We start from the raw sequence: 11873 nt of genomic DNA on the forward strand, positions 1-11873 counted from the left end.
AATTAACCCATGAAAAGAAGTTCTAGTGTTAAGAGGCAGGTAGTTTTGTTTCTTGACGGTATCCCTGCCACTGTGGATAGAATTCCTTCTTTTGATGGGTGACGGGATTAGTGAAAACAGTGAAATGAACTCTTTGTTTCAGGTGTATAGGAATCTGAAGCTGATTTTACATTATGAGATTAATTTTGCTATTTACCCCTGAATACTTTCCCCTTTAAAAATTATAGCTTTGGGGGCGCCTGGGTGCCTCGGTTAAATGTCTGACCTTGGCTCAGGTCTTGATCTCGCTGTGGGTTTGAGCCCCACATTAATTAGGCTTCTGTGCTGTCAGTGCACAGCCCGCCTCAGATCCTCTGTTTCCCTTCTTTCTGACCCTCCGCTGCACACGTGCACACGCGCATGTGCTCCCTCTCTCTGTCAAAAATAAACATTAAAAAAAAGTTTAAAAAAACTAAAGCTTTGGATATGATATATCTGTGTTAATATACATGTGTGAATTGGAGAAAATGAAAGAACTGAACTTTCATTTAGCTATAAATATAAATCTCATATAGCTAAAGTATGTCAGTTCAATTAAGTTGTCATTTTAGAATAAGAATCCTTTACAATAGTCTAAAATTATTATAATTTATCAGAGCAGTTTTGCTTTGAGTTAGGAAGATAAGAGACTGACAATAAATAACTATTCTTGCGATACATTCTTTTTGGATATTTGAATGCTTTCAGTATAATAGAGTAGAGGGAGCCGGGGGGAGGGGACAGGGGTGTGAGAGCTATAAACAAACAATAGTATAAAGGGAAGAGTGCCAGAAGAGAAGTACAAAGTGATCTTACAGGAGGTGACTTCTCAGTAGGAGTGCAGGAAAATCAGGGAAATGGATGGAGGCAGTATTTGAACTGACTTGGGAATGGTAGGATAAATAAAATAAATGGTAGGAGCTGTTAGGCAGCCCTGGTAGAGGGCATGGCTCGAGGTTACAGCAAGGAAACAGGGACCTTTCATTCATATTCTGGATATGGAAAGCTGTGTAGATTGAACAGGGCTCTAGTGGGGGTTGGCAAGTGTGATTTAATTTGAACATTTAATGAAGACATACTGTGTGCCAGATACTGTTAAAAGCATTCAGTAGGGGGATGGGGTGCCTGGGTGGCCCAGTTGGTTGAGTGTCCACCCTCGGCTTAGGTTGTGATCTCTTGGTTTGTGAGTTGGAGCCCCGCATCGGTCTCTGTGCTGGCAGCTCAGAGCCTGGAGCCTGCTTCGGATTCTGTGTGTCCCTCTTTCTCTGCCCCTCTGTCTCTCCATCTCTCTCAAAGGTAAATAAACCTTAAAAAATTTTTCTTTATAAATATTTAGTAGGGGGGCACCTGGGTGGCTCAGTTGGTTAAATGTCTGACTCCTGATTTTGGCTCAGGTCATGATCTCACGGTTTGTGAGATCAAGTCCCACTTTAGGCTCTGTGTTGACAGTGTGGAGCCTGCTTGGGATTTTCCTTCCCTCTCTCTCTGCCCTTCCTTTCTTGTGCTCACTTGTGTTCTCTCTCTCTCAAAATAAATAACCTAAAAAAAAAATAAAAGTATTTAGTGGGTAAAGCCAACAAGATATACGAGAGATTAAAAACTTTTTTTAAGGGCAGCTAAAAGTGTTTTGACTTTGTTTTATGATGCTTAAGTCAGTGAAGCCAGTAAAGTGCTGTTGTCTCTTTTAGGAAGTAACTAATTAATTGAATTATTACTGTGTGGTGGGAACTGTTCTAAGGGCTTTATATACTTTTTTTTTTTCCATCCTCAATGATACTTCTATAAGGGTTCTCATTGCATTAAGATAAGAAAACTGTGATCCAGAGAAGTCAAGTAATTTGCCCAGTGTCTCACAAGGGGGCTCTGATATAAACCCAGCAGTAGGCTCCAGATCCCGAAGTTTTAACTAGGAAAATTAATATAATATTGATATAAGGAATTAATTAGAGGGGCACCTGGGTGGCTCAGTTGGTTAAGCATCTGACTTCAGCTCAGGTCATGATCTCGCGGTTGGTGAGTTTGAGCCCCGCATTGGGCTCTGTGCTGACAGTTCAGAGCCTGGAGCTTGCTTCAGATTCTGTGTCTCCGTCTGTCTGCCCCTCCCTGGCTTTTGTGTGCACTCGCTCTCTCTCTCTCAAAAATAAACAAACATTGGGGCGCCTGGGTGGCGCAGTCGGTTAAGCGTCCGACTTCAGCCAGGTCACGATCTCGCGGTCCGGGAGTTCGAGCCCCGCGTCGGGCTCTGGGCTGATGGCTCGGAACCTGGAGCCTGTTTCCGATTCTGTGTCTCCCTCTCTCTCTGCCCCTCCCCGGTTCATGCTCTGTCTCTCTCTGTCCCAAAAATAAATAAACGTTGAAAAAAAAAAATTAAAAAAAAAAAAAAACCAAACATTAAGAAAAAAAAGAATTAATTGGAAAATGGAGAGTAGAGACAAACCAATGAAGAAACTATTGTTATAATTCAATGAAAAGGAAATAAAAAGAATACATAAGATAGGAACACTTTATAGGAGAAAAGAGGGAAATTCATATTGGAGTGGCTTCTGAGCTTCTAAATTTATCTAGGCTTGTCAGTCATCCTGAAGTGGTCCTTAGAAGGTAGGGTTTTTGGTCACCCAACAGCTCCAAAGGAGTGAATTATGGTTGTCTGATGTTCACCTGGCTTTGTTGGTTATTGCCTTGGTGGACTGCAAGCTTGAGAGTGGAACAGAGTATAAAAATAAGTAGTGGAACTTCAGAACTTGGTATTTTTGGAAGTTTGCTTTGGCTTTATAATTCTAAACTTGAAGTGGATAGCTTAGGACTAGATTAAATAGATCCACTGATTCCATTATTTGCAAAGTGGTATATAATAGCAGTGTTGGCCAAATATTTAAAGAAATACTGTTTTTTCTGACTTCAGCTAAATTTAGATCAACCATAAGATGGTATAAAGGAAATCATTTATTTTGGTAAAATTAGTTTTATTGGCATGGTCTTATGAACTCTCAGTAAATAAGGCAATATTTAAGGAAAACTTTTTTTTCTTTATAGAATGGCATTCACATGTTCATTTTGTAAATTCCGAACGTTTGAAGAAAAAGATATTGAGCTACATCTGGAAAGTTCTTCACACCAGGAAACATTGGATCATATTCAGAAACAAACCAAATTTGATAAAGTAGTTATGGAGTTTTTGCATGTAAGTAGCTGTTTTTAAATCAAGAGGCACTTTATTTGTATTTTAATTTCTTAGTTTTTCAGTTTCCCATCTCTCTTCCAAGTTTCTAAAAATTTAATTGACTACTTACTTAGAGAGTTTTTTTTAATATATGAAATTTATTGTCAAATTGGTTTCCAAACAACACCCAGTGCTCATCCCAAAAGATGCCCTCTTCAATGCCCATCACCTACCCTATCCTCCTTCCCACCCCCATCAACCCTCAGTTCTCAGTTTTTAAGAGTCACTTAGAGAGTTTTTTTTTTTTTTTAAACTAGATGTGAATTCCTCTGTAAAGATTTTAGATTTGTAATTTGAGAGAATATGTTATGTTTTTACAGTAGTTTATGGCAGAGGTGTCAGGAAAAAGAATTCCTCTAACACCTGATTATTGATGCAGAATCAGCTATCCTAAGTTGAGAGTCTGCTGTGTACCTAGTGTTGTGCTGGGTACTTTCATTCATTATTTCATTTGAGCGTCATCACAGTTCTTTTTTATCATGAAAGATCATGCTCAGAGCAGTGTAGTGACTCTTCCAGTTAAGTGGCAGTCTGAATTCAGAGCTAGAGAGCTGATGTCTGTTTAGTGTCCTTTCTATTATCAGTGTGTGGTCACTAGTTCAACAGTTTTTCTTGACTATTTAACAAAAGGTGTTATGCAAGGACTGAAGACACAGATACCACCCTTAGTGAACTCACAGTAATTGGAAAGAACACACTCATTTATACACAGATGACACAGTTAAATCGGAGGGCCAGGAGTGAGGGTGTAGGCAGGGGGGTTTGGAAAAGGTGAGGATAGTTGGGGCCAGGGATGTTTATGGAAGAGGCTAGAGCTGGACTGCTGATTGTCCATATAGTTACTTTGGGCAAAAGACATGGAATTGTTAGGAGGTTAGAAATACAGTGATCATTCATTCTTCCCCATCCATGCAGAATTGTGTACCTTTACAGAAATTTCTTTCTGTTCATTTCATTCCTTAACTGGTTCCTGTCATTTAGGACTTTAATGTACCTGCCCTGAGAAGACCTCTCTTAACTCTTCCAGCTCTGTTTGATTTCTCTTGTTCTTTATGCCTAAAATACACTTTGAAAGTGAATATTTTTTGTAAGTATCCCAGTAATTTATTTGTATTTGTATTTAATGATAGTCTTTTTCAACTGAACTATAAACTCCTTGAGGGCAGATATTAGTTCTTATATAACAGATGTTATCTTCCATAGGCTGAGTTTGATGCTAAGCTCAGTGAAAACTTTTTGTGTTTCTTCCTATTTTGTTTTATAGGAATGTATGGTGAATAAATTCAAGAAAACATCTATTCGTAAACAGCAGACAAATAATCAAACAGAAGTAGTTAAAATAATTGAAAAAGATGTTATGGAAGGTAAGTATTTAAACAAAGTGTATTAGAAATTAACACATATATTTTACTTACCATAATCTATTTCAGTGTAGATGCTGCCCACTAGTGTGATCGAGTCATATGTGGTAGCCGTGAGTAGGTCATCAGAGGTGACCTCCTTTTCCTCTTCTCATGTTTACAAATTTATCACTACCTACCATTATGTTTCTCACTTCAGTTTTACAAGAAAGATCAGCTTTTCCTCTAGGTGGAAGTGAATTCTTACATTCTGTCTTCTCACTTCTCATCTCTTTAAGGACTTTTGCTCAAATAGTGAACTCTTCTGTTTTTCTGTCTTTTTATTCCTCTTGATTCTGTCCCTGAAGCCTATGCTTTCATCTTTAAAAAAGAAAAAAAAACTACATCTTTTAAAAAAATTTATTTTATTTTATTTATTTTATTATTTTATTTTATTTTATTTTATTTTATTTTATTTTTATTATTTTTTTAAGAATTTATTTATTTTTGAGAGAGAGAGAGAGCAAGCAGGGGAGGGGCGAAGAGGGAATCCCCAGCAGGCTCTGTGCTTTCCACAGCGAGTCTGACTTGGCTTGAACTGAGATCATGAACTGAGCTGAAATCAAAAATCAGATGCTCAACCAACTGAGGCACCCAGGTGCCCCTCTCTGTGAAGCTTTTAGAAGTTGATATTTCCCAGTATTCTGTTTTCAGTTCCATGATCTTCTCTTTTTATATTCCTTCCTTATGATTCATCTAATCTCAGAGCTTAAACTATCTCCTCTGTGTTGATTACTTACATACTTCTGTCTCTAACACAGATCTATCTTCTGAACTCTTCTCTTGAACATCGAGATGCTTATTGGCCTTTCTCTTCAGCAGTCTTACAAAAAGAATGTATCAAAAAAATTTTGTGTGCTTTTTGGGCTTATTCCACCCCATTAAGAAAACAAAAACTCAGAAGACTGGTCTTTCATTTTCCTTGGAAGGTAGCCCCACCATCTAAGCCATAAGTATAAAGTTAGTCCTAAGTAATTTTACTTTATTATATCTATAACATTGTATCTTACTGGTTCTGTCTTTTAAATATCTTCCAAGTCTGCTTCTTTACCTCTTTAAATATTGCATCTGTTCAAGTCTTTATCGTTCTCTTGGCAGTTATATTATTTTCCTAACTAGTACCCTTACTTTCAGTCTTATCTCTTAAGTCTACTACATGATTATAGTACTTCAAGAAGTTTAACTGGGTCTCCATCCTCTATAGGATAAACTTCAAATTCCTATGCCTGGCATGCAGAGTTCTCCATGATATAGGCCCTGCTCTTTTTGTCTCTTTTGTCCCTTCTTTATTCTCAGTGCCCCAGCTATATTGAATTACTTGGAACTCCCACAAAGTGCCATTTTCTCTCACCTTTCCCTTGCATACATTATAACTTCACTTGTAATAAATCTTGATCACAGTTTTCAAGGTCCAACATATATTTTGTTTTTTGTGAATCCCAATTTTGACCTCTTTTTCCCTATCCTTGCCTACCCATATTCATTATTATGGAAATTCTTTTTTTTAGTACAAAAATCAACATTTGTCTTCTTTTATATTATATATTTGGGGGACAGACCCCTGGGACTCAGAGCAGGATTGTAGAATACGCAAGGAAATATAATGTAATTCTACTTTATAATTTTAATCTGTTATCCATAGTTTTAATCTATATATGCAGATTTATGAAACCTAGTAGAAAAACTCAACATAACCTACATATCTTGATCTTCTTTTTGGAAGAAGGGGGTATGAATAACCATAGAAACGAAATAATAAAAACTCATTTTGTCAAAAATAATATATGAATCATTACTTATTAATAATTGGCTTTCTTTTGTAGGTGTTACTGCAGATGATCACATGATGAAAGTGGAGACTGTTCACTGCAGTGCATGCAGTGTGTATATCCCTGCTTTGCATAGTTCAGTGCAGCAGCACTTAAAATCTCCTGATCATATCAAAGGGAAGCAGGTAAGTTTTGACCTGTCTTGATGAAGTCATTGAAGTGTTCATTAATCCTTTATTGTCCTTTAAGGCTGTTGTTTCACACCTACCTGCTTACATACAGTCCTATTAATCTTATGTGTGAAAAACTGTAAAGATAACTAGAGAGGCAGTGTAGCCTAGTAGTTAAGCATGGTGGTTAAGATTGGGCTCTGGAGCAAGAAGTCCTGGGTTGAATCCTGGTCCAGTACATGATGTGTTAAGCAAGTAAATTAGCTTTTCTTTGTCCAAGTTTCCTTACTTGTAAAATGGGGATAGATAATCATTCTGCTCTTGCATGACTGTTTAAAGATTAAGTTAGTTACAATAGAAAAGACACTTAAAATAGTGCCTGACACATAGTGTAAGCATTCAGGAAATCATAGCTATTGAACTGTTTTTTTCATTAACACTTTTTTAAGTTGGTTCAAAACAGTTTTATGAGAGAGTTTGTGTTTTAGAACAAAACGGAAAGATTTAATCATAACCTACATTTTTCTGATGGCTGGGAAAAATAAAAAAAAACTAGCATTACCAGTTACTATCTATTGTTACATTTTTGAGTAGAATTTACTAAAATATTCTAGGAAAAATGTACTGTTTTCTTTTTGATTGGCATATTTCTGCTTCTAAATTGGTTGGTTTTATTTAGTCCAGTTTATTTCAAATAAATGTTTATATTGTGAGAAACTAGCTTGTTTGAGAAGCAAACTTAAAAATTCAAATATTAAAGGCTTAAGTTTTAAATAGAGCACACCTGAGTCTTAAATTCATATTTTGTATTGATGTGATTTTCATTTAACTTAGACTTGGTTAGTCACTTTGAGCACATATAATCTTTTAAAAATCTTCGTCCTTTCTCTTCTCTTTTGGCATTCCTTTGACACTTTTTTGGCAACTAGACATTTTTTTTTTTTAACGTTTTATTTATTTTTGAGACAGGGAGAGACAGAGCATGAACAGGGGAGGGTCAGAGAGAGGGAGACACAGAATCTAAAACAGGCTCCAGGCTCTGAGCTGTCAGCACAGAGCCTGACGTGGGGCTTGAACTCACGAACCACGAGATCAAGACCTGAGCCGAAGTCGGCCACTTAACCAACTGAGCCACCCAGGCGCCCCCAGACATTTTTTTTTTTTTTAACATTTATTCATTTTTGAGAGACAGAGACAGAGCGTGATTGGGGGAGGGGCAGAGAGAGAGGAAGACACAGAATCTGAAGCAGGCTCCAGGCTCTGAAGTGTCAGCACAGAGCCCGATGCGGGGCTTGAACTCATGGAACACAAGATCATGACCTGAGCTGAAGTCGGATGCTTAACTGACTGAGCCACCCAGGCGCCCTGGCAACTAGACATTTCATATTAACCTGTCCTCCTTTGTATAATACAGTCTTAGACTAACTACAGCCCAGAGGAAGACTATTCTAGCAGTATGAAAAATTGTTCTTTCTCTTTTGATAGCATGAAAATTAGTAGTTAGAATAGTTAGGGTGGGGGAAAGTGCATGTATAGTAGAAAGGAGAGTAACTGTTTAGTAGACCTAGATGTGTCATATGTAGTAACTGAGTGAATGAGTCTGATTGGCTTATTGAATCTTCATTATGTTAATCATGGATGGTTTAGATTGTGGTCACAGTAGTTGTTGCTTTATAGCTTAATTTGCCAGGAGAGAAATAATTTAAATGTAGCAATTTGAGCATACAATGTTGTTTTAATTATAGAAATATTTTCATGGCATGGTTTTCGGGTACCTCACTGTGTTCTATTTTTCATAGGCTTATAAAGAACAAATAAAAAGAGAGAGTGTCTTGACTGCTACAAGCATTTTAAATAATCCAATAGTGAAGGCGCGGTATGAACGTTTCGTTAAGGTAAGACTTTAGGGCAAAACCTTTTTAGGTTACATTGTATCTTTATAATCAAATGGTGACATAGTAACTGATATTTAAATATAGTGCAACATTAGGAAGACTTTTACTTAATATCTTGCATATAGGTAAAAACATTGTTTTTCCTAATTGTTGGGATTTGTTGGGAGAGGCAACAATAAGTCATTCCTATCTCATTTCTTTCTCACCGTGGATCATTTGAGAGAAATTCAGGAGTCTGATAGTAGATCATAATGTTAGCTTTATTCTTGATTTTTAAACAAAGGAGGACTTGAGGGATATGTCTTAACATGTGTAGTTACTGTGGACCTTAAGTTTATTTTATTTTGAGAGAGAGAGAGAGCTGGTGTGAGTGGGGGAGGGGCGGAGAGGGAGAGAGCATCCCAAGCAGGCTCCGAGTTGCCAGCTGTGGAGCCTGATAATGGGGCTCAAATCCACTAACTGAGATCATGACCTGAGCCGAAACCAAGAATCAGTCGCTTAACTGACTCAGTCACCCAGGTGCTCCCTGTATTTCACTTCCAAATTAGATAAACTTTTATCTCCCCAGCTTCTGTTAACTGGTTCAGCTAGACAGCAGTAGGCTTCCTTAGCTTACCACATGTGCATATTATGTAGAAAGTACCTAAACTAAGGAGAACTCTTCTAGAATTTTTTACTATGAATGTGATCCATGGACCAGCAATATTGGTATTTCCTGGGAGTTCATTAGAAATGGAGAGTTGCATTTGAGCAAGATCCCAATTGATTCAGAAACATATTAAAATTCAAGAAGCACTGGTGTCGCGTTACTCAATGGTATCCCTTTGTTCAGCTTTCCTGTCTGCTGTGTTCCCTGATGTTATTCCCCAGAACATCCTCTGCCCATGGTCAGCTCTGGTCATGTCTTAAAAACTGCTTTTAAGTGCTCTCAGTCTGACAGAATATCTTTTTAAATCTTTGTCCTATGAAGATATAATCAGTTCATCAATTTATCCCGTTTCTTCAACTGTTTCTACCTTCACCCCCTTGCCTGGATACTCATGGACAGTCCTTCCAACAATGCAGTGCTGCCATTCCAAAAGTCCTCACTCATTCTTCCACCACTTACCAATTCCCAGCACTATGCCCTCTGTGGTTAGACTGTCTCACTGCAAGTATCATGGAATTGTACCATTGCTGTGTTTGCCAGATTTTCGCTGCAGTTCACAGTAATTTTGCGCATTACCAACCGATGTAATGTGCTTCCTACAGTGACTGTTTCAGAGCTTTTCCACTTTTTTTCTTTAAAAATTTTTTTGAATGTTTACTTATTTTTGATAGAGAGAGAGAGCATGAGCAGGGGAGGGGCAGAGAGAGAGGGAGACACAGAATCCGAAGCAGGCTCCAGGCTCTGAGCTGTCAGCACAGAGCCTGACGTGGGGGCTTGAACCCATGAACTGTGAGATCATGACCTGAGCCGAAGTCAGACGCTTAAGCGACTGAGCCACCCAGATGCCCCAAAGCTTTTCCACTCTTAACCTGTTTTCAGAGATCCTACCACAGAAGTACATTGAATCCTGGTGTAATTAAGTAGGACATAAATCTCTTATCTGTTTCTACCAGAACCCACATATTTGCTTTTGTCATATGCATATGATTTTAGAAATTAGGTTACGAAAATGGGCCTTTAAGCGTTCCAGTTTATGGAATATAAAGAAATGACTTCAGTAATTTATTTATCCACTTTGGTATGAAATAGGTACTGAACAAATATGTCATGATTTGTCGTAAATTAAAAAGCTTCAGATTGTATTTATTTTTGATGTTACAGCAAATAAAAATTGCACTGGTAACAAAAATGAATATGCTGATTTTAAAAGCTGTTTTTCCTCATGTTTTTAGGGTGAGAATCCTTTTGAAATTCAAGATCATTCTCAAGATCAACAAATAGAAGGAGATGAGGAGGAGGAAGAAAAGATTGATGAACCTATTGAAGAAGAGGAGGAGGAGGAGGAGGAAGTGGAGGAAGTGGGGGAAGTAGAGGAAGTAGAAGAAGTGGAGGAAGCAGAGGAAGTGGGAGAAGGAGGAGGAGTGGAGGGAGTGGGAGACACAGAGGAAGCAGGGGACCAGGAGGCAGTGGGGGAAGGAGAGGCAGCCGGGGAGGGAGAAGCAGTGGGGGAGGGAGGAGTGGGGGAAGGAGAGGAAGTAGAGGAAGAAGCAGCAAAGGAAAAGCCTGTTGACTTCCCTGTTGACCAACCTGAAGAAAATTAAATAGAGGGTATTAGTCAGATTTAAAAGAAGCTTTAAATTTCTCTCGTAATGTGGAAAAGGGTAAGAATTTTAATAGTTTAAAATATGAGAGTTAACACCCATGTTGCATGCATTCCACACATTCAGATTTGTTTTATATAATTTCTAAATGTTTGGCATTTGTTTAATAAAATGAGGGTAAGACTATTTTAGTTTAGTTTTTATAGTTACCAACTTAGATTAGATAAATTGTTTGTATAATTTTTAAGCTTAATTTTTATTACTTTAATTGGTGTTAAGGATAACAGATGTGTATTGTTAGTATATCTATTCTAATCATTTGAACTTAAATGCTGCTGTTGGGAGTATATATTCAAGTGTGCATTAATGTTTTCAATACTTACCCTAGAAGAGATAAATTGGGCAAGTATTTTGTGCTCTGACTGTGTATTTTTTTACTGCATTGGACATTGAATAGTAATTTGCGTTAAGATACGCTTAAAGGCTTTTTGTGACCATGTTTCCCTTTGTAGCAATAAAACGTTTTTTACAAAAACTCTTTCCCTGGATTAGCAATTTTAAATGAAATGATTCATCAATTAAATTAGTATTTAAAATGAGATTTTGCCTTAATGTGGGAGTTTAGCTCACGGATATTTCGAGATGATTGAGAAGAGTTGAAGAAATTTACTTCCATCATTTTAAAAGTACTACTAAAATATTTTTTAACATATTTCAAGTTGAGGTCAGTCCATAACTGACTTGTTTATACTTGTTTTAATTCCTTTCTTTTCTTTGTGCCTATGTCAGATCTTGAAATCTTGAAAATACATTTGAATACAAATAATTTTTTATAGTTGTGTTAGTTCTTTTGTCATGTCTGTTTGTAGCTGAAGAACCAAGAAGCAAAATAATCACTTTTCTAAAAAACAAGTATTTCTTTCCTGAATATTTCTCTCCTTTTTAAAAAAAACTTTTTATAGTTTAAAAAAACTTCTTTCAGCTTACATACTGAAAAAGAGATGAGACTGACAGATGGTCTATTTTCTTTAACTTTTTTTTTTTTTAATGTTTATTTATTTTAAGAGACAGAGTGAGGGCAGGGGAGGAGCAGAGAGAGAGGGAGACACAGAATCTGAATCAGGTTCCAGGCTCTGAGCTGTCAGCACAGA

The 11873-nt window shown here is 37.3% G+C and overlaps 1 protein-coding gene across 1 annotated transcript in view; it reads left to right on the top strand.

Moving 5' to 3' along the window:
• ZNF326 (zinc finger protein 326) overlaps nt 1–11257 on the top strand; it is a 36683-nt gene extending 25426 nt beyond the window's left edge. Inside the window, exons 8-12 of the mRNA XM_086715175.1 lie at nt 3052–3199; nt 4503–4602; nt 6462–6592; nt 8377–8472; nt 10354–11257. Coding sequence (XP_086571301.1) covers nt 3052–3199; nt 4503–4602; nt 6462–6592; nt 8377–8472; nt 10354–10722 — 844 coding nt within the window. The 3' untranslated portion in view covers nt 10723–11257. The remainder of the gene's footprint in view (nt 1–3051; nt 3200–4502; nt 4603–6461; nt 6593–8376; nt 8473–10353) is intronic.
• Nucleotides 11258–11873: the final 616 nt, after the last annotated feature.

Source organism: Puma concolor, chromosome C1, assembly GCF_028749965.1.
Source record: "Puma concolor isolate L17-30 chromosome C1, mPumCon1.1.hap2, whole genome shotgun sequence".
NCBI lineage: Eukaryota > Metazoa > Chordata > Mammalia > Carnivora > Felidae > Puma > Puma concolor.